Genomic DNA, 22983 nt, shown 5'->3' with positions numbered 1-22983 from the left:
GGCGCAGTTACTAGTGAAAATTACTCTAAGCTAAAGACTTTATTGGTGTTAAATGAATAGTCTGTTCTTTTCAGTTTAGTTTCATATATCGGTTACTTATTTCATATTACTATTACTTATATATTACTCATTCGTTAATAGGTTATATTTTGTGTTTTACTCCTCTTTGACAAACTACATGAGATGCCACCACAGGCTGTAAAACAGATGTTCTGCTTTCTCCCACACAACTGCGTCACAACATGTAGTTATATTTTCTATTTTAAGTTCTCTGTTTTAATTCTCCTGTGCACAACAGCGGACGTTGACTATGTTAAGAAAAGGTGTACGCTACTTAATACTGTAAAACATTAAAAAAAAAAAAGTACCAGGCTTCAAGTGGGAGCCGTTTTTTAAACAGATACTTAAACGACACATTGAATTAATTCAAACATCTATACCGCCATTTTTTTTAGAAATCAGAGATTAAGTGAACACACAGATGAGTTGTCGTATATTTAACAATTCCTCACTGACCAATATTGTTATTATGGAAAACACTGGCTACAACCTAAAAGTTTTTAAGAATAGCTTATGTGTAGGGGAGGGGTGAATGACGCAGGTCTAGTATGAGAGCAGTGCTCAAGCCCTCATGAGTTCAGCAGCTGTACTTCGCTCTCTCCTTCAGAACAGCCGCATCTCGTACGCAGAGAACTAAGTCGGCACTTGCTCCGCGCGGAGTTGGCGCCTGCTTTCATCACGAGATCCACTTTATCAAAGGAACTCTATTTTCCTTTATATAATTTCAAGACGCTATTATTCCAGAATGAGGTTTATGTTTCTCCTTGTTGTGGCGGCATCCTTCTTTCCAGGTAAAGGAAATCAGAGACTTATTCTTAGACATAAAGAAAGCCAGCATTAGTACGTATTTCAAAACCATGGACAGCGACGCAGTAGTGGAGAGAGGTTGTTTATTCACTGTGTGTGTCATGTGTGTTTGAATTTATCATTAGTTCCGTGCGCAGTGAACCAGTCATTCTATGGTAACTCGTTAGAATTTTACTTGATTGTTGGGCGATAGATACAGAGCCAAGCCACTTTAAGGCACTTTCACACACACACACACACAAATGACTCTGATAAACACAACTCTATCTTTACCCGTCACAGACTATCAGTCGTTTCCGGTGGGCAAAGAGGGAGGGAGAGAGGATCTGGTAAGCAACATTGTCTTCATGTTTCTGTAAACTGCATGGGTCAGTGAATACAAGCGCATTTTGCAGTGTCTCCCTGTGTTGGTGTAGCGCAGACTAAATTTGACAGTCTGTTTCATTGCAGCTTGCACAGTGTTTGGTACAGGTTCTCTCCAAGGCACTATCCAAACCAGACGCCACACTGCTTCATCCTGAATGCAAAGAGATTCTTAAAGCAGGCAAGTAATGCTGCTTAGATCCTTAGCTATTTCTAACGTGTTACTTCATTCGGAAGAGTAAAGCTTTAACAGTTTCTTTGTATGTTTACAGTAAGATTGGAAGGTAAGGTATATCACAGGGAGTGGTATCTGAATAATTAATCTAGCCAAACTGATTTCTGAGTAATCTGTAAAAAAATTACATTTATACAAGATGTTTGGCTTCCAGAGGATGTTTTAATGTGAACTGTTGTAAAATTAATTGAGGTGAGGAACACAATTGACTTTAATCTCCAAGTCTTCTCTGTTTGGAAACAGGTTCAAGTCACACTGTTCATGTGAAAAAGAGTGAGGAAGAGATACTACCACCAGAGGAAGAGGTGAAAAGACATGAAGATAAGGAAAACAATGAAAGTGACAAGACAGATGAGAAAAAGCGTGAAGATTTAGACAACGAAAGAAGCCAGGAGGAATTCCCAGATTTTGAGCAGAAAAGACACCTGGAACTCACAAGCAAGGAGAAAAGAGAAGATCCAGAGGATGAAAGGAGTCAAGAGGAATTCCCAAGCTACATTAAAAAAAGGTATAATTTTCACTCTAACAAGAAGCGTGAGGACCCAGCTGAAGAAAGAAGCCAAGAAGAGTTTCCATCATTTGAATACAAGCGACGATATCTTCTGACCAGCAAGGAGAAACGTGAAGATCCAGAGGATGAGCGAAGTCAGGAAGAATTTCCATCATTTGAATACAAGCGACGATATCTTCTGACCAGCAAGGAGAAACGTGAAGATCCAGAGGATGAGCGAAGTCAGGAAGAATTTCCATCATTTGAATACAAGCGACGATATCTTCTTACCAGCAAGGAAAAGCGTGAAGATCCAGAAGATGAACGAAGTCAGGAAGAATTTCCATCATTTGAATACAAGAGACGATATCTTCCTATCAGCAAGGAAAAGCGTGAAGATCCAGAAGACGAACGAAGTCAGGAAGAATTCCCAAGCTTTGACGAGAAGAGGCATCATGAGGATGGAGATGAATACAGTGAGGAGAGAGAGAAACGAAACTGGAGGCCAACACACAGATACCATCACAAAAAACTGGCTCACAAACGGGACGAGGACAGAGCAAACGAGGAATCAGAAGAAGTGGACTCTTTAGAGAAGAGATATGAAGAATCTGAGGAGGAGCAAGGAGGTGAAAGAGCCAAGCGAATCTGGAAACCCACTCATGGGTATCACCACAAGACACACCACAAACGCAGTGAGTACTCCTCTGCGGAAGATTCCGAGGAGCAGTCACCGGAGAAGAGATCAGAGGATTCAGAGGAAACAACGGTAAGTCAGAAAAGGACCTGGAAGCCCAAACACCAGTACCAGCATAAGAGATACCACAAATGGGATGAAGATTCCTCACGGGAAGAGGACAGACATAACCAGTCTGACGAAGAAGACAAGCACGAGAAACGACATTCCAAGACTGAAGAGGAGGAGGTGAAGAAAAGAAACCATAATCCACCAGAGGAGCTGGAGGGGCAGCAGGAACGAGAGGAGGCACTGAGGTACCTGGCCAAAAGGAGAAATGAACTTGAGGGCCGTTTGTTGAAAGAGGGTGAGGTTTATGATAAGCGTTCACCATGGATTTACAGAGGGTACTACCATCCAGCCTGGTATCGGAGGAGCCCAGAAGGCCATGAGAGGGATGGGGAGCACTCCTCCCATAAGCTGGAGGAGCTTGCCAAACTCCTCAACAACAAGAGGGCCCAGCTGCCCCACTTGGCTGGACCTGAAGAGAAAAAAGGCTCTCTTCACCAGAGACCTCTTACTCCAAATGAGGTACAGTACCAGCACTACCAGGTCTTGCAGTGCCTCCCAAAGGTCTCCCTCAATACCCTTGAGGCTAATTTATGCTTTGGGAGAAAAGCACTGTGTGACAAGTGTCAAGTGCCAGTTAGTGTGCTTCTTACCCTTAAAGCATTTATGTCTCTATGGCTATCACATGCCAAGAATTGCCATTTTGTTTCAGGTTTCTTTTCAGGTATCAGTGCTGTGCAACACATGCTGTTACTGACATTACAAAATTCCAGAGATACGTAATAAAGGTTGCTACTGTCTAAAAGTGTCACATTATGTGAGGAATGTAAAACTGACATAATTTTTTCTTGTGTAACACTTTTCTCCTGAATCTCTAAATTAGCCTTTAGCCATTTCAAGCACAGTATCTCCTCTGTCCTCAAAACAAGCACTCCCTGGTTGTCTAAAGTAAGAGCTAGGTGACTGGTTGACAGCATGACTTGGGGGTGCTAAACAGATTGGAATAAATACATATGAAATGTTCAGATCCACGGAATGTATTGAGAAACACAGAGTAGTGGGTGGGGGGAAAAAAGCATGAGCACTTTTTGGAAAAATTTAATTAGTCTAAATAGGTGGGAAAACAATTTCATTGGTGTAAACAGATGGGAAAAGTTACCAATTCTGACCTAGATGAGCCTGCTTTGTAAGCTAATGAAGAATGAAATGAATACATTAATAATGTGTGCTTTGCTGTGAGCCTCACAGCTTCAAAGAGCTGGAGAATGAAAACAGAGCCATGGCTCTGCTGTTTAAAATGGGGCATCGGCAATTGTGCTGGGTAGATTCACTGTGCAGCTGTTTATTGGGAGTCTGTGTGTGTGTGTGTGCATGAGTGAGACACAAAGAGCAAAGCCCTTCTATTCTGTACTGCATACAGTAGCAACTGCACCAAAATGGGTAATAACCTCCATAGCTTCAATAGCTCCCTAGTGCCTGACTCTGTCCAATCCTTGGCCCATTAAAATGACACCAGAGTTATCATTCCTGCTTCCAGAGCAGCCTGGGCAGAAGTTTCATCATAAGCTGTGGTCTGTTTTCCAATTATTTAGGACCAAAAGGGTTGGCTGCTTGCCATGGGTAGCTTGCAGTATAATTTCTCATTCTGACAGGCTATTGTATGCCTTCAAGCATTTTCCCACCACTGTGGCTACTGGAGCTCTTAATTGATGCAGTTATTTTAATTGCATGTTTATTCTGATAAAAGGTTCAGACTCGGATCAGTTGTCACTGGACATTGTTTCAAAACAGAAATGTTAATTAAGAAAATACTATGGGGATTTAAAAGTGAATTTAAGATCATTCTCAGTGGCAACACACAAATTTTACTCAGCAACATAATGACAATCTGCCTATTTGCAAAGATCAGAGGGTATAGTTTGACAAGAAAGCAAACTCATAGTGGTCATAAGACGGTGCTGATGCAGTAATCAAAGAGATCAACTAACACTGAAACTGAAGAGTTTGGGATAATGGCCTAAAGTATATGTAACACAGAAATTCTCCTTTTTTTCCCCTGTAGGAGAAAGAACTGGAGAACCTTGCAGCAATGGATCTAGAACTGCAGCACATCGCTGAGAAGATTCACAAGAACCAAGAGTAGCAAAGCTGTGGAACTGAGCAAGAGCACTGACGTCTAATCAGACACTTCCTATCTTTACTTTCCACATGCTTCTAGACTACTCTGCCACAAGATTGATTCAAGACCACAACGGACTCACGGAAAAAAAAACAAAAACCTCAAAGCCAGATGTCTGTTAAAGGGTTAAATTCGGTCTCTGACAATAGTCTTTAGAACAAGGGATGCACAAATCAGCAATGCCAGTCTTTTGTAGGTGTAGGATTTTAATTTCTACTAACTGCTGAGTGATGTCTATGATTATTTGAAAAATACACACCCATTTCATCACTAAAAATTAGACCCTGATCATTCAGTGAGGTCAGAGAAGCAGCAGGACAGTCCTGCTTTAACAGGTGGGGGGTAATTATAGGGGCTCTGTATTAGATGACAGTAAGTACAAAAAATCCCCAACAACTCAGACCTTTTAATTTGTGAAGTTCATTAACAGAAAGCACAGTAAAACACAAAAACATGCCTGTTCGAGTACTGTGTGAACCTTTGTACTTGTGGAATTTTGATGTTACAAACTTAAAAAGCATGTGAATATATTAGATAAAGAATATGTTTTAAAAAACAGTGCTTTGCTTGCTTGCTAATGAATTTAGTAATGAATTGTCTGAATTTTATGAATTGTACGTTTGCATTCTTGACTGTTTCCATGTTTGCATTTAATAAAATATGTTATTCTGGGACCAATATGGACCTGCCTGTGAAGCGCTGTCTTACTATCAAGAACAGAGTCAAACCCTTAACTATTAGTTTCCAGTTACATCATGTTTTATTGAAAATTTTGTACAACAAGCACTAAAAATTGGCTTTTTTTTGGACTGGCACTTTATGCTTATATGTATACATATTAAAAAATGCTTTTTGTTGTACAGGTGAGACACACTGAGGCATTCTTTGCCGGAAAAAAACAAAGGCTTTTCATAACAAAGCCTATAAATTCATATGAGAGTCATTCAATATATCTCAAGTGGAAAAATCAACTTAGGTTATTTCTCCTTAAGCTTATCTCTAAGATGTGTTTAGAGAAAAGGCTAGCTGGAGCTGGTACACGAGCTGTCTGTCTTGTTGAGTTTCATCCTTTTGGCAGCAGGCTCCTCGGGTCTCTGCGGAGCTCCAGGTTTAGAGACATCGGCAGCCACGGTGATACCGGAGAGCAGATAACCACCACCCCCACTCATCAGAAGCACGGGATGAGTCCTGTTGGGCAGCACCTAACAAATATAAATCAGTATGATTTAAAGAGCTCTGAGATGATAACATAAAAATGTACAACCACTGCATGAAAATGTGTGAGGAGTGTGAGGAGACAGCAGTTTCATTTTGATTAAATATAGAACATACTTTATTATGGCATATAAAGATTGAAAATGCAAATGCCCTCTGTGCTACTACACTCTGTCAGGCAGTAAAAGTAAAAAAAGGACATAAAAATAGAAAATGTCTCTACAAAATTCTATTACATTGGGTAATGGCTAACGTTAAAGCTCTGGATACATAAAACAAATGATTCTAAATCAAACTATTACCTGGTAATGTCTAAGCCAGGAATCAGTGAGTCTGAGACTGATTGCTCCTCCTTGTTCCCTGAGTTTGGTGTAGCACTCAATTAAGGCCTGTGAAAGAGAGATCGATCATTGCAACATTTTACAGGGAACATATTCAAGTACTTTCAGAAATAAGCTTTGCTCACATTAACCAGTATTAGCTAAGAGGACAGCAATTACATCTGCTTCAGGGCTGCACAAGGAAAACAGCAGGAAGACAAACAGTAGTACCTCTCTGTACTGACAATACACCACAAATGGCCTGGATGGGGCAACAAACTTCAGCAACTCCAGCAGAACGGGACAAGGGTGGAAACGACTAGCTATCACCAACCTGCAATAAATAATGAGCAAGGAATAATACACCGACAACTATGTGCAACACTGACAAAACACATTTGTCCCATCTGGACTAAGACAAAGCTAACTATTCTAAGTCTTTCACAAGTTTGCAAATGGAGTTTTTAATTCAGTGACTATAGGAGTACAAAAGGAGAGAATATGACAAAACAAAATGACCATACATTTTTTTTAGCTCACAGTCCCAATTCAGAAAAGAGATCTACACTATGCTGAGGTTTATTAACTTTGGAAATGATATCAAAATACCACCGGACTTACACCTGGTCATCATTTTCTTTAAACTAAAAAAGATATTACTCCTCACTTAACTTACAAAGTACGAAAAAAAAATAAACAAAAAAATATTCATGACGTCACAAATCTTTTCTCTGAAGGATTTGTTGAATGTTTGTAATACCTGTGATGTCATGACAACACTGTCACGTCAGTTGCTTGCACACCGAACATGTGTAATAAAGAACAACTAACCCGTCTGCATTCCGTCCCTCCAGCAGAGCCGCTGCTGCGGCTAACCTCCTCCTCTTTTCCTCCATCTTTATCTTTTTCTCTTGTGCCTGTAAACAAAAAGAGCCAATCAGGGCTCCATCTCATCAGCCACCCAAAATTCCATATGGAGACAACTGATATTACAGACATTCAGACTGCACAATAACAGAATTCAGTTAAATGGACTGGATTTCATTGATTATTGAGTAATGATTTGTAAGGGTGTAAAACAAAACAAACTTGTAGGGTTATTTTCTGACACTTTACAGAGTACTGAGGATGCTGTATTTGAATAATATGCCTTTCATGGTGGACATGAAAGATTTAATTTCATAAAAACTTTGGGGTTTTGTAATTTTGTCATATGGTTAGTGACAGTATCACATGGTCATGCTGTACCACTAGTCATACTATTGGTTTTAGCATGTGCATTACCATGTGTAAATACTGTTAGTAAATTAGAGTGAGAACTTCAGGCCTACCCTGAGCTCTTTTCGTTTCTCCCTCTCCTCCTTTTCTGTGCTTTCTGCTGGGTCTGTGCTGACCTCCATACTCTGGGGCTCTGAATTACCTTCCTCCGTATCACCCTGAGCACCAATAAGAGGTTGTTCAGCTGGGCCAGAAAGCTTCTCTGAACTCCCATTGGTCTCACTGGCCTCTGTCTCCTTACACTCCAAGTCTAGCGTGCCTGCAAGTAGGGCATTGACCTTACACAGAGGAAAGTCATGGAGCGTGTCGTGAAAATGAGATGGGAAACCAAAACTCTCCATTCCTGCTCGAGTTGGACCGCCGCCAGGGTACATCTGAATCACTGAACCATAGCCTGAGAGTGAGAGGGCGAGGGAGAGAGAGAGAGAGAGAGGGAGAGAGAGAGAGAGAGAGAGAGAAAGAGAGAGAGAGAGAGAGAGAGAGAGAGAGAGAGGGGGAAATAGTTGGGGTGTAATTTTAGCAATACATTTTGATCATCAGAACACTGGTCTAATGATGATCCTGACCATTGCCAGGATAACTTTCATTAAAAAGAAAGGCAACTGACATTATCCTAGCTTAATCATTACTGCCCTGAGCATGCCTATAGGCAAGTAACTAAAGGCAAGAAAAGTTAATAAAAGAGCTATGAAGGTATAGTGTCTAATTTATTAAGACAATGTCGCTGTAACTGAAATGACTGAATCTGCTTACCGCCCATTCTCTCCATGACAGAGCCCAGCACTAGGCCTGCACAGGTTTCAAACACAATGATTTTGCTGCCAGCATGGATGTTTCCCAGAGTCAACATCTGAGCCAGGGTGTCATAACGCAGGTGACTAAAGAGAGGAACAAAGCCCAGATAAGTGCATGCGTAAGACAACAACAGTCTTCTAGGTTTCACTTAATAATCCACCAACTGTATTCTAGAGGTTATAATTACTTTCAGCATGAAAGAAATATACACATAACTTTAATGTTCAAGTATCTCACTGCTGTTAATGGACATCTCCAAAGACCAAGCCATTCTTGTTTGTCAAAACATTAAAAAGCTGTTACATTTCAAGATATATCATAACTGGGAGGCTTCAAAAGAAAAGATAAAGGTTATATAATTTAGTCTCACATGTTACAGCGTAATCAGGACATGTACTCACAAAAGAAAAATATGAGACTGTTATTTTTAAAAAGTAAGAGTTTCTTTGTCCTTCAAGCTTCCTGATTTTCTGTGTCTCTCCTCAGCTAAATTTTCTTTAACACTCTGTAACTCAACTCAACTCAACATGCCAACTGGTCCTCTTTTTAAAGATTCCATTTAATATCTGGGTAGGACTCACAACTACAGAATGTCAGCATGAGCTTCAGTATAGACCAGAAATCAGACACTTTCTCTTAATATGAATAAAACATTAGCTTGTTTTTTTTCTGTCATAGCATACCAGATTTTACCAGGTTCTCTACCATGGTACATCAAGGCCAAAATACGGGCAGAAGGCTTCAGGACTGTGATATTACTCTCATACCTACAGAGGAGAAAAAGCAACCAAAGTCACTCAAAACAGATTCACAAAATGATTAAATGAGAAAGAGGGATTCATTGTTGATTAATTTCAAATAGATGGTTTTGAGCTTACTTTTTCTTCTTCTTCTTGATGTATTTTTCCTGAGCAAATTCAGTTTTGTCCCTGAATGTTGTACTGTTGTCTATGAGTTGCTGAACAATTTCCTGAAAATTAAACCATACAGATCAAATAGGAGATACCTGTGACCAGAACACAAAGTAACAAAGACTAACACAAAGTAATATAAGTACTAACATTTTGGGTCACTAGTGTCTTGTAAAAATTTACCACAATTAAATGTCACTACTTCTTCTAGCTCAACAATGTATCACTAATATTAATCTATGGTACACCTCTTTCCAAAAGATGTCCTGGCAATTAATTATAATTTGAAATATGCAGTATACATACTTGGCCTTTCAAACCTTGCTCTTTCAGTGTTTCTATGTCCTCTCTGGTCAGTTTCTGTGACTTGCCATCATCCACTATGTGTCTGTTATCCATACCTGCCTCTTTGGCCTCTATAGTAAAAGAAAAACAAAACAAAACAAGACAAAGGAAACAGAACCACATACATTATTTTCATATGTTTCATATGTCATATTTTCATATGAGCCAAGGCCTATCCTGGAGATCCGCTATGTTTTCAGGCTTTTAGGACAACCTTACAACAGTAGCTGAGGCACTCAGGTATATGACATCAAATAGCTGATAGGCAAAAACGTGACCACACGGCTGAATAGGAGTTCGGCTAGTGCCAAAAATTGGGTAGATGGTAAAGACGCTTGGGGTACATTTTCGTTATCAATAACTAATAAACGACATCTGTACCTGTGGTAGACTCGGTATGTTTAGGTTTTCGTGGCTGGAGAGTCCCACCAGGTGCGATCTCAAACGTCGTTCCGTATAATTCTCCGATGGCATTATCCAAGTGGAACCACTGTTTCTCAAATACGACTTTGCTGAAAATGACAGATTTAGGTACGGTCAGTTAAAAACAACACCACGGCCAGTGTACATAACTACTTTTGGTTTAGCGTCACACGCACATTTCGACAACATTTAACAAGAAGAACTACTTATTTCGAGCTCAGCTAGCCGGTTTTAATACACTATGGTAAGATGTTGAATTATATTACGACAAGTTACGAGGGAGCAGTTTTAGCTTTAGCTTAACACTAGACATCTAAAAATTTGCTAGCGATTTAGAAAGCTATTAAGTCGGAACACAATAGCACCATGGTTCACACGGGGTACTTCTTAACATGCTTTCTCTAAAAAGGTGTAGAAAGAGCCACAACTCACGACTTCTTTTGAATTTGTACGGCTTTAAAAACATCCCCTCTCTTCAACACAACGTAATCACCATCACTTATTCTACATTCAGCATCAGGGTCGCCTGCATTGTCCGCCATTTAGCTGCAAGAAATTACCGCGTGGCGGCTTTGAAAGAAAACCTTTTTGTATTCCAACACTATCAAAATCGCTGAAGACAGCACGATCACATTCAACGGAGAGAAACAAATCTACTTCTGACGAGCAAAAGGAACATTTCCCACGTGCAATTATCGTTTCCTTCGCCGGGTAGGAGGAGTAATCAATCAGAACAGGATGGCCAGGAAGACTAACGGATCACAGAGAAAGTTCATCGTTTTCGGAGCCAAATAACACGAAGAGAAGTATTCCTTTTACTTTCGTTTTTATTTAAATAAGTAGATATTCATATGTCCTATGACATGTCAAAGAATTAATATATTCTAACCATGAGTATTCTCCCCACGATGTTGAAGCCATAGGTAAAATTCCTTATGACATAAGCTACAAATAGTGTTCGTGACCAGCCACAGTTTCTTTTCCTTGAAATCCAAAAGTATTACAGGGAACCTTAACAACAACAACAACAACAACAGCAACAACAACAATAATTATTATTATCATTATCATTAATACTACTACTACTACTACTACTACTAATAATAATAATAACAACAATAATAATCGGGCAGAAGACAAACTGAATAATCAGAGACGAAGGGAGACAGGTAACCAAGAACCCAGTAGTCACTATGAATGAGATCCAGAGTTCCTTTGTGGAGATGGGAGAACCTTACAGAAGGACAACCATCAGTGCATCACTCCACCAATCTGGCCTTTATGGTAGAGTGGCCAAACAGAAGCCATTCCAGCACATGACACGTGACAGCCTCCTCAGAGTCGTTCAGGTGCTTTTTGGCAAACTCCCAGCAGGCTGTCACATGCCTTTTAGCGAGGAATGGCTTCCGTTTGGTCATAGTGACAATTGGGTTCTTGGTTACCTGTCTGACCAAGGCCCTTCATCTCCGATTACTTAGTTTGTCTGGGTGGCCAGATCTAGGAGGACTGTTGGTGTTTCCAGATCTCTTCCATTTGGGAAGCTACTGTGCTCTTGGGTACTTTTAATGCTGCAGAAATTTTCTTGTATGCCTCACCAGATCTGTGTCTTGACATAATCCTGTCTTGCAGGTCTATGGACAACTCCCTTGACCCCACGGCTTGGTTTTCACTCTAACATATACCATCAACTGCAAGACCTTACACAGACAGGTGTGTGCCTTCCCAAATTATGTCCAATGAGTTCATTTAGGCACATGTGGACTCCAATCTCAGGGACAACTGAAGTAGGATACTCCAGAGCTCAATTGCAAGTGTCATAATAAAGGGTCTGAATACTTATGTAAATAGGATATTTCAGTCTTTTATTTTTAATAAATTAACAAAACACTACGAAAACCTGTTTTAGCTTCGTTATTGTGGAATATTGTGTATAGATTGATGAGAAAAAAAATGAATTGAATCCATTTTAAGATGAGTCTGAAACATAAAAAAATGTGGAAAACTCAAACGGGTCTTTCCGTATGCGCTGTATTTTAACTTTATGGAGCATTCTCATGTCATTCAAGCACGACAGGTTTACTCCTCTATGTATCTTGGGTGCATCATTGTCACTATACATCAGATGCTCTGATTAATCAGCTCTTTGCCCAAAGCCAAAACTTTGTGTATAGCAGTTGTTGAGGACAAATTCTCTGCTGCTCAATCTGATAGTAATCCAAGTATTTGATGCCATCGGGAGGAAATGTAACTTCATCACTAATGATTCCCTCTGTTGTTCTTCTGTATTTTATTAATAAACCATGAAAAGTTTACAATATAATCCCCAGAACCTTTAAAATACACAGCAACGACAAAAAAACAAAATAATTCTACTGACATGACATTATGACAATGGTAAAATAGAAAATGTTCACATGAATTTGCAAAATGCAAAGAGTCCCCCAAACAAAACAAACACACAGTTTGTCAAACTTGTTGAACCTTATGTGATAAAGGCAACTAGTCCTTAAGAATGGAACATTTCACACACAATGGAAGGACCTTCAGAGGTCCACAATCTTCTTAGCTCCTACAGACAGACAGACTTCAATCTCCCAATGACCAATGAGGACCACCACTTAAACCAAACAATGGGAGATATGCAGACTTTCAGACCAAACATAAGTGAGTCTTATGGCTCTTAAGCAAGTGTCTTGACCTAGTTGATGAGTACACTCCTCTGCGTGTTCTTAATCAACAAATATAAAAGGAAATCATGGAACATCTTTTTCAGATTACTGATTTTTCTTTTTTGCAGCATTGCCTTAGCTGTAAACCTGAATCTACAGCTAAGAAAAAAGAAGTCTAAGGCATCATTCTTGTCATCTGCATCTTCTGGGTCACTAAATACAGGAGGAAATCAAGGAGTGTCCCAGATCCTTGATTTTTAAGCAGTTTTATGTTGTTTGCCATAACCCTCAACTGCGTGAATTGCACAATTGTATACTGAATCTCCAGCGATGTAACAGCAGTCTAGCAGGTCATTCTTGTCCTCCTGTGAGTTTGTGGAACAGTTCTTCATCTAGTGTTTCATTCTGATCCTTGGAGCGTGTTGAGAGGAAGATGTAGCCTCCGATGTACTCGTGAACAACTTTGCAGTCACAACTCTGACAGGAGAAAGATACTGACACATTCTGGTCAAAGTCAATGGTCACCTGTGAAACAAATCAGAATTAAGATTGTACCACGTTGTATCATGAAACACAGGACACTAAGAACATGTGATTTATTCATCAGTCCTGCACATTAACAGATTTCAGATGTTCAGAAGTCCAGTGTATTTAAAATCGCCAAACCAAAGCAGGCTTTGAAAAGGAAGAAGGAGAGGAGAAAAGATCTTAGCTCTTGGATTTATGCTTACCTGTCTGATCTCCCAGTTGACATTCCACTGTTTCATATTGGAAAACCTCCATGTGGTCACTGGGAGTTTTGTGGACATATCAATGCGGATCAGTCTGTTGTAGGAAATCCCCAAGATCTCATCCTTCTTGCTTCCTCTGAACCTATATGACACACATTACAATAATAAAAAACAACAACAATGACCATGATTCAAGGGTTACTTATTTGTGTGAGTGTCTGCTGAACCTAGTGTTCTTTTAATTTAATGACTGTGCTGTTAGTCAAACAGATGTGTCTAATAGTGAATGATGTCATGTCTAGCTTTGGCATGGTTACCTAACAACATAATACTTGATGCCAAACTCTGGTAGGGACTGCCATGCTTGAATGAAACGCATTTTGGCTTCCATCAGAGAAAGCTGGGCGATGTTCTGATGTGCCTCTAAGATTCGTGTTGTCAGCTGTCAAATAAGAGAGGAAAGAAAGAAAGAAAGAAAGAAAGAAAGAAAGAAAGAAAGTAAGAAAGAACATGAGGGATTTTCAAGGCAGTTGACCAAAACCTGTAACACTACATGTTTATTTACAGGGTTATTTACTTGTTTGCTCTTGTATTTCTTGACATAGCGAGGGGAGACAAAGCATTCAGCGTTCATCCCCATGGACTCCACATTAGGTGCAGCCTGGCCAGGAGGGGGTGCCAGACTCTTCATCTGCAGAAATGACTGGATGTTCTTCACCTCCGTGCGGTATGAGCTGTAGGCCATCGTCTTGCCTTTGGAAGCTAAAATGCAGGCAGCTTTCCATTTGGCGTACTGTGTCTCCTTAAACAAGAAATTGTTATGACTGCACATTAGGAGAGAAATGAAAGTGATTTAATGCACCCAGTAGTTTTCAACACCGCTAAGCAGCACTGATTTGAATTTTTTTCTGGTTGATGTTAGTTACTGATTTGCTTACAGACTGATTAAATGATGCCAGTTTTATTTATTATATTTTTTTAAGAAAGAAGACTTTTGTAAGTTTTTGTTTTGCTTGCATCATTACAAATCTATTTTGCCTTTACATCCAACAGAAAAATCAATAACCCTTCTACCTCTTCCCTAATTCAAATGAAATAAATTGAACGCACGAAGTCAACATAGCCTTTGTTAAGACTTTAAATATTCTGCATTGTACATTTTGCCAAACATCTTTGCAGTGTTCTCTTAAAGGTCAACATTTTCATTATGCATCTTACAGAGTGCTACCTCCACTGAAAATGTGAAGTGCCTCCACATAGTTTACATTTTTATTACATAGTTCTAATGTGACTTAGTGAGGTGCAATACAGTTGCAGACAGTGTAGTATACTGATGCTGTTCAATTAAAATCTACTGTCTGATCTTAAGAATATTTTAACTGACTTTTCTTTAACTTGCTTTAGATTTGTACATAACGGGATATATCAGTGGCAAAGACAAACCGAGTGGAAAAACGTACATTGTCGCACCGAATATACACCTCATTCATTCCATCTGCCACAGGAAGTAAGAGCTTAATTCCAAACTTCTTCTCTGTCACATTGACATCAGGGACAACTTCACAGCCTGTGGGACACGGAAAGTAATGGTGCATCAGTATAGTTAAAAATGCTCGACAGAGAGAGTAAAAGCGATGAGATTAAGAGAAATGGGCAGTCTGATTCTTACCTCGGAGGTGGAGCTGTTCAATGGGCTCCCCGCTCGCTGCCTCTTTGTTTTTGTAATAGGATATAGTGGTGTCCTTAAAAACAAACCAGTACTCCTTATATGGTCGAAGTGTCAGTCGCTTGGGTCTGAAAAACAAATAGAAAAGAAAAAACCCATAAAAAATTAAGGATTTGAATTCTACAATAGATTCAAAGTCATATCTGACATTGAGACTGATATTGGATGTTGAGGTTCTAGACAAACCGACAAAACTGTAATGCTTTTTAGGCTCTCCTGAATGCTTTGCCCTGCTGTGTGGTGTATAATTCTCCTTTATGTCAACGGGCTGCAGTTGAAGCAGGACCTCTGAATGTTAAGTTTTTCGATATTGTCATTATATACAGTTATTGTCCCTTGCAAAACGTTATTGACAAGCAGCAGTGCTCACCTGAACAGTTTAAGTGAGTCCTCCAGTTTTGGAATATCTGTGATGTCCTCCTAAAAGACAAAGAAAACAAAATTCCCTATGTAAAGACATACCTCACCATCAGTATGCTTTTTGCCTAAGTTCAATGTCCTGTAATGCTTGAATCCAAATTCATACCAGAATCTTATCTGTGGTTCTTCCCTCCAATGCCACCTCTAGGTTTGATAGTGCTGCTTCCACTTCATCGACCTCTGTCTCGTTTGAGTGGTCCAGTGGTTCGGCAGACATGGTGAGTTTGCAGATGTGGTACTGATGGAAAAGACACAAACATTTTATTACCTTAAATGAAGGTTTCGAAACAAAAAAAAATTCTTTGATTCTAACCGCCTGTTCTATAAACCTCACAAGTAAACCATGATTTGTGATTGACAGACCGAGGCCAAATATTTTCCTGAATGCAAACACACAGACACACACACGCACACACACAGACAGACACACACAAAACCAAAAAAGGCAATGTTGAATTAAGAGGCCATCACTTCTCAAAAGCCGACTGCACTTTTCAAAGTGATCATGAGTTGACTAAATAATGAATCAGTCATTACTTCATTCTGGATGTATTCCAATGCACATGGGCAATCAGTGAAACAACATCTATAACTGCACTGACGTCTTGCGTTAAAATTAAATTACATTCTACATCTACATCTATTAATGTAAATGCAAAGTAAAGCAGGGAGTTGACATTAATTGACAGTACAGCTAATCCGCTCCTTTTCTTCCTCCCAGTCAGGGGTGGGTTCTGAAATCTTATCCCCAAGCCTCTGGGAACCATCCCTCCTCCACTAGCTCACTCTCTGTTTAGACTTGTTTTTCCCATAGCAAAGAGAGCAAACAAGTTTTGCATGAATAAAAGAGCGGCCTGCCTATGGTCATTAGAGGAGCTCAGTCTAATCTCATAATGGAGACAACTGTGTAAATTTAGCCTAAAGACAGACTAATTCAACGCATTCACCAGGAATCTGTTAAAGTAATGAAAGCATTTTAAACATTATTATGTAACAGAGGTGCCAGCGCATTTCCCCCATCACACAACTATACCAAGTAACCATAAACATAAATAAATGATTTTTGACTATTTTCCACCTTGGGAAACAGCAGATTCTTACTGAAATTGTTTACAGATTAGTGTATGTCATTAAAATTTTCCTCAATCCTGGTCGTAGTTTTGATGTTCAAGTGAGATATGAGTTTGGAGTATAATGTGAGCTGGTCTTTTAGTTCTGTATGACAGTGTGAAACCTGATCACACCGCTAAAACTCCCACTGAACTGGGAAAATAAATTAATCAAAGTGAGCCAGCCTTAACTTGCTTTAGTCAACAGATCCCTGGCATTTAAAGACAGAGCAATAACTCTGAGATCAAACTGTACTGGATAGCATTCTTATGAGACAGTCATTATCCATAACCTTTTTTGGCTTATTGACATAGGCTATATTACATATATGACTTGTTAAATATTGTCCAAAATCTTATGTTTGGAATTTTTGTCATGAAACAACTTGAATCATTGAAAATTAAAATTCAGAGCTGAGAAAGACAAACAAAGGACTGTATTATCTCAGTGCTGACAAGTGTTTTAAGATAACAGGCATAAAACAAGACAAAACATAATCTGTGTATAAATCTTGTCCTAATAATTAGCAGCCATAATAAAATCAGTCTGTCAGCTGAGTTGCGCAGTATAGGTTTTTGTGTTCCTCGCTCAACAGAATATCTCACATTTGAGGAAAAACACAGTTATAAAACATCGAAACCTCTCTGAAAGTGATACCAGACAAAAGGACAAACAAAAGGAGCCATGGAGCTGAAACATGGTCGGAGGTGACTCAGCATTCCCATATTCCCATAATCCCATGGGTTAATGTGTATATGCATTAATGTGTGTGTGTGTTTGTGTGTGTGTGTGTGTGTGTGTGTGTAAGTATGAGTGTGTGTGTTTGTGTCTGTGTGTGCGTATCTGGCATGTGGCATGTGCGGTCACGCTCTCTATGGATGGTGAAATTACTCCAAACCTGCAGTGAGGCGAACATGAGCATCTCCTCCTCTGTGCAGTCAATCTCCTCCAGTAGAATGGCCCATCGAGCTTGTTCATACAGCTGAGTTATCCTCACTGCATCGTACTGCAACACACACCACAGCCCTTAACTCACACACACTCTTCTCTCTGCACACTACAAAAAACGGCTACACTTCTCAAACATACTGAAAAACTATGGCCATCCTACTATCATTGTGTCTAAACATCCATAGTTATCTGGAAATTGGGGCTAGCCCTCTCCCTCACAGCTAGCAGTGTAGACGAGGTTACATTTCATCCTGCACAGCATGGTGTCTGCTCCAGTCTCCCATTACTCTGAACTACCAGTATAAACCCATGACGTTAAACATTCTGCACTTCACTTGCTTTAAGTCATGTGATTCCAAAACAAGAGTTTGATTTGACAGAATGATAGCATCTCATATTTATATCACAGAGCTCCTCACCTTGGGATTGAGGTCAAAGAAGCAGTGGTACTTGAAACGCAGAAGGAGTTTGTCATTTTCTTGGATGCCCTGTTCCATTAAAGAGCGAGAGGAGTCCAGCCACCTGCACACACACACACACACACACAATCACCTTTGGTGAGAACATAGAACAGCATTTACAGAAACCCCTTGCCTAAATTACACTGAGCATGTATAGTTACCCAGCGTTGATGACAGCTTTGTCTTCCAGGTCAAGGGGCTGGTAAATCTTGGCCAGTTCATCTGGAGGCAGGTTAGGCTGGCATTTGGTCAGAGGGTTCTCCCCAAACCACAGGCTGGTGGCTGAGACAGGGGTGCCATTCTCTGGGTCGTAGGTTGGGGTCATGGTTTTACTGTAGAGACCTGGACTGCCTACAAAGAAGATACATGTAAACAACATGTTTAAAATCAGTTGCTCCCCTTACAGAACATTTCAGAGGAATCCCAGTTGGAAATGAAATGAATGATGCTTTTTCCATGACTTTGTTAGTATCTTAATTACCAAAGGTGAGATACTTAGCCCAACCTGATAAAACAAACCAGAAAGAGTCTGAAATTATTTACACAGAGCTACAGCTCCAACATCAACAACTGCAAAAACACTAAAAGATCTGATCTACAAAACTGGAAACAGCCACAATCTAGGCTGGAGTAAATAATATAGTTTGATTGGACCGATATGACCAACATCCCTGCCTGATTGTGCTTAAAGATTAAATAACCAAATTGGAGAGCAATCTCATTTTCATCACTGCATGCATATTTCTGATCTCACGGAGAACAGACACAGAGAGAAGATGGGAGAAGATTACAGTGGTTGTCTTCCAGCTTGAGATACTTCTGTAAGATTGATGCCTGCCAGAGATCACAGTAATGACAGTATGATACTACAGAATTTTCATATGGTTAGTGTGCGATTGGACAAACAGATGATGATACTTGAGAAAAAAAACATTTCTATATCAGACACAGGAAGCCTGCAGTTAGTAGCCTTCAGCCAGAGGGGATAAGAGTATGTCAAGGCACACAGCCAACAGCTGAGGAGGTCTCAACTCTCATGTATTACAGTGAATAATCTGAATGTTATAGTACAAATACAGCTTCGATTTTCGTTACTAGCTTGTGTACAGTACGTACACAGACTGAACAGACAATGCTACTGATTCTCATGAATATTGGTATGAATAATACAAATGCTTCTGGGGGGAAAAAAGCATGGAAAACAACACATGATAATGCATTTGGTGAGGGGGAGGGGTGTGTTATATTAGTTTGACTTTGTGTCTTACTTGTTCCTCCTGCCAAGCTACTGCTGATGTCCATATTTAAAATGTCATCAATAACATCCTTGGCCTTGTCCAGTTTCTTCTTCTTCTTGGGATTATCTATTGGCTTGAGTAGAGACAGCTCCTCAGACCTCCTGATATCTAATACAAATATTTCAATTTAATCAACAAGGAGCTCACAGACACAGAAGCAAAGAGTCAGCATTAGAAACTATACTTCATATGATGACGGGTGTAGACATTAGCACAAGCATACTATTAGCACAAGTATGATATAAGATGTATATAATCCAGTAATACAGTAAATATCATGTATCAAATCAATTTAAAAAAACAAACAAACTCTTTTTATGCTCCTCATCTGCTGCATGAGTTACAATATTCATATTAGCTAATACTGGTGAGGAAATATTTAGATTTCAAGACTGGTCTTTATTTTCTCTGTTGCATCATTCCTGTATTTAATTTTCAATCTGTATTTCTCACTACTTTTCTATATCACCACCCATGTCAATAACAGGCCTTAGACAAACAGTCGGAATAGTGCCACAATTTAAACGCACCACCAGTACCACTCTGAGTACTCACTGAGAATTCTGCAGATCTCAGCCACAGTCTTGAAGACCACTGTAGAGAAGCTGACAGGCAGTTTGATGTTTTTCATGTTGGGTAGCTGTATACAGAGAGGTTTGTGCTGGGGTGTGTAACGTAGGTCAGCGTCGGCTTGGACGCCATATTTATCCAGAGTCCAGTGTGTTTTCAGTAACCACATGTTCTTCTGCTCCCACCAAATAGCATGATCTGACCAGTCCTGGGGGGCCGCTGAAATGAGGTGTTTTTCAATCTCAACCTTGAGTATTTGCCATTTGATAAAACTTTCTACTTTTGATGAAATGGGAATTCAGTGTGAACTTATTGAAGATTTCTGAAGATTTATGCAAGTCTGTACACTACGTTTTCCTGACCATGAATATTACTTTTGTGAGAAACTAAACTGATGCATCTGTTCTCCATTTATACACATTTACATAGCATTTAATCTATGTAGTTACTACTGCATGTAGCATATTGTATCTGCAACATGTGTATATAGCAATTTCTACGTTCTTGTGAAGGCTTGATCAACACAACAGTTACACGACAAATAAATCTAATCACACAGCAGCTAAAACAATATTCACAGACTAATTAAAAGCAATCAGTGTCGTTCTGACCTAAAGTAGATGTGATCATCAGGAAGCTGTGAGGTGTGGCATAGTGATTTTTTATTACATCAGCAATACACCCTCATACAGTTTAGTGAGTTCATGTTGACTCAAACCTGCCCAACCCTCCGAAAGGAAGTATGACATGGCTAGACACACACTCTCCACTAAAATACTGCAGGGCAAACACAGCAGGGAAAGATGTGATGACCACGTTTCTACAGCGTAATTTGGGGGGGGTTACCTCCTTATTTGTTTCTAGAGAATGTTTGAGGTGTTTATGGATTAGGGGCATAGACCCAATGTTTTGCTACTCTTAGCAGTTGAGTCATTTTGCTATGATCCAAAGGTGAACTTTGGCCCCCTATGGCTCAAAACAATACCAGAGTCAATCACAGAGAACAAAGGTGATCTGTAGAAATGCCTGGCAAACTTGGGCGTGTCTGAACATCTGAAATGACTAAAATTCAGTGTCATACAATGTCTACAATGTTAAAGGGTACTAGTGTGTGTTTGTTGCGCACAACTTTGATTTTTTTTCTGACTTTTTATAAACAGCTCGACTCCTCAGCATGCTAAAAAATATAAAAGAATTCACACAAGTCTGGATTTGTGGTTGAAAAGGAAAGCAGATCTCTCAGAATTGGATTTCTTATTATCACATGAATGCTGCAATACAGCTTAGGTGTAAAGAAAATGTTTTATATAAACCTTGAATCACACTGAAACATAGTAAGCTACTGTTTGTAAAATGCATTTCATGTTGTCCTCTAAAAGCACTTACGGATTTTCTCGACAAGTTTGAGCATGAGTCCTCCAATGTGAAGATCACCCCTCACTCTCAGTTTAAACTTCATGCCTTCATCTCCTTCTCGTTGGTCCACCTGCACCGACAGTTCCCATGTGGTGTTGCCCAACTCTGCGGCTGTGACCATGGCTGAACCTGAAAGAATACAACGAGGAAAGAATGTGAGCCCCAATAAGCATCCCAAAGACATAACTATGACGTAAAATAATGAAATTACCTGACACTTAATTTAAATGCACTATGTGCATAAATATATAATGCTGATAAACATAGAAAAGTAGCTCACATAAAGATGAGTTCCCATGAAAAAGGTAACAAGAGTGACAACTAACTGCATAAAAAACAAAGCAATAAGATCACTGACACCTAACTGAAGTAGAACCGGGCAATAACATTAAGCATGATGTTGTTTATTAATAGTAATAAGATAATGCACACTGTAGTCTGCCAATCACTGCAACATCTGTTTAGAGAGATTCCACTAATTAGAGAGTTTTACCAGGCAGTCCCTTAAAGGCTGCTCTCAGAGAGAGAGAGAGAGAGAGAGAGAGAGAGAGAGAGAGGGGTTGCTAGGGAAAGAATGGTGCACTCTAGATGCATCACTAAAATTCTTGACAGGCAGAGACATGTCTGGAAGGTAAGAAAATCCAGGCAAAACAACAGGACATGAACCCAGTAATTCCTCCACTTACTTCGTGCTGCGCAAAACAGCAGACCACAAAACTTTTTAGAGAAACACGCAAAACAATGGAACAGTGTATTTAGGTTCCATGTCTCAGACAATATACCTGAGGATACAGTAAAAATAAAAGTATTCTTTTTAATCATCTCAGCAGTGCCAAAACTGTTACGTAGTCTGTATGTAAGATTTATACTGTTGGTTGCTAGGAGTGAATTGTATCAATATAACAACCTCTGCCGAGCTATTGTGTTTTCACTGGGTTGTACACGTACTCCATATTCACACTGATATGGAGATCCACACCTTTGAAACCTTTGTTATTAGGGAGAGCTGGCAAAGTTTGTGAATGATTGAATGATATCTTTGTGCAAGTTTGAGAAAGTATAGCAGACAGGATTTCTAGGCCAAACAAAACTTGAACAACGCCTGTTCTCATGCAATGCTCTGCCAAGAATTCCAATATACCTGCAGGGCACGCAAAATTTCACTCTCTCAGTATGACCCAAGGGGAGATAAAGAAACCATGTAAGCACATAATTCCGATGCTCAAATATTACACGACGGACAATTAAATCGGTGGATGTAAACATCTCGCATTCTTTCCATTACTGAATATTACCTGTCACTGATCAGTAATGGGGTTAACTGCAACCTCAGATCTCAGAACGTCGGCCTCAAAGGATGAAGTACAAAAGACAAGTCAGCAAAGAAAAACCTTCACAAGTAAAGTCTAAACGAAGCAGTCACTAATTCCTGACATATTTCGAATCCCACTGAATCTCATCATAT

General features: G+C 39.6%; 3 protein-coding genes across 3 annotated transcripts; 1 reads left to right on the top strand and 2 right to left on the bottom strand.

Moving 5' to 3' along the window:
• The first annotated feature begins 805 nt into the window (after positions 1-805).
• Positions 806-4843, top strand: chgb (chromogranin B). Its single transcript, XM_030772149.1, has 5 exons — positions 806-851; positions 1150-1196; positions 1318-1411; positions 1709-3222; positions 4763-4843. The coding sequence occupies exons 1-5, from the start codon at positions 806-808 to the stop codon at positions 4841-4843; spliced, it is 1782 nt and encodes a 593-aa protein (XP_030628009.1).
• Positions 4844-5756: 913 nt separating this feature from the next.
• trmt6 (tRNA methyltransferase 6 non-catalytic subunit) lies at positions 5757-10806 on the bottom strand. The gene is made up of 11 exons (XM_030772517.1): positions 10599-10806; positions 10125-10255; positions 9705-9814; positions 9366-9457; positions 9171-9254; positions 8446-8570; positions 7746-8086; positions 7246-7331; positions 6646-6748; positions 6397-6483; positions 5757-6081 (listed from the first exon to the last, which is right to left on the bottom strand). Exons 1-11 carry the CDS (start codon positions 10706-10708, stop codon positions 5902-5904), a joined length of 1449 nt encoding a protein of 482 aa, XP_030628377.1. The 5' UTR covers positions 10709-10806; the 3' UTR covers positions 5757-5901.
• A 2380-nt stretch (positions 10807-13186) lies between these two features.
• fermt1 (FERM domain containing kindlin 1) lies at positions 13187-21639 on the bottom strand. The gene is made up of 14 exons (XM_030771615.1): positions 21489-21639; positions 20088-20321; positions 19503-19640; positions 18396-18585; positions 18193-18295; positions 17721-17828; positions 15819-15950; positions 15663-15712; positions 15236-15360; positions 15027-15133; positions 14144-14368; positions 13884-14008; positions 13567-13708; positions 13187-13360 (listed from the first exon to the last, which is right to left on the bottom strand). The coding sequence occupies exons 1-14, from the start codon at positions 21637-21639 to the stop codon at positions 13187-13189; spliced, it is 2004 nt and encodes a 667-aa protein (XP_030627475.1).
• Between the last annotated feature and the right edge of the window lie 1344 nt (positions 21640-22983).

Source organism: Chanos chanos, chromosome 4, assembly GCF_902362185.1.
Source record: "Chanos chanos chromosome 4, fChaCha1.1, whole genome shotgun sequence".
NCBI lineage: Eukaryota > Metazoa > Chordata > Actinopteri > Gonorynchiformes > Chanidae > Chanos > Chanos chanos.
The sequence above is the reverse complement of the archived record's forward strand: the minus strand, read 5'-3'. Positions and strand labels throughout refer to the sequence as shown.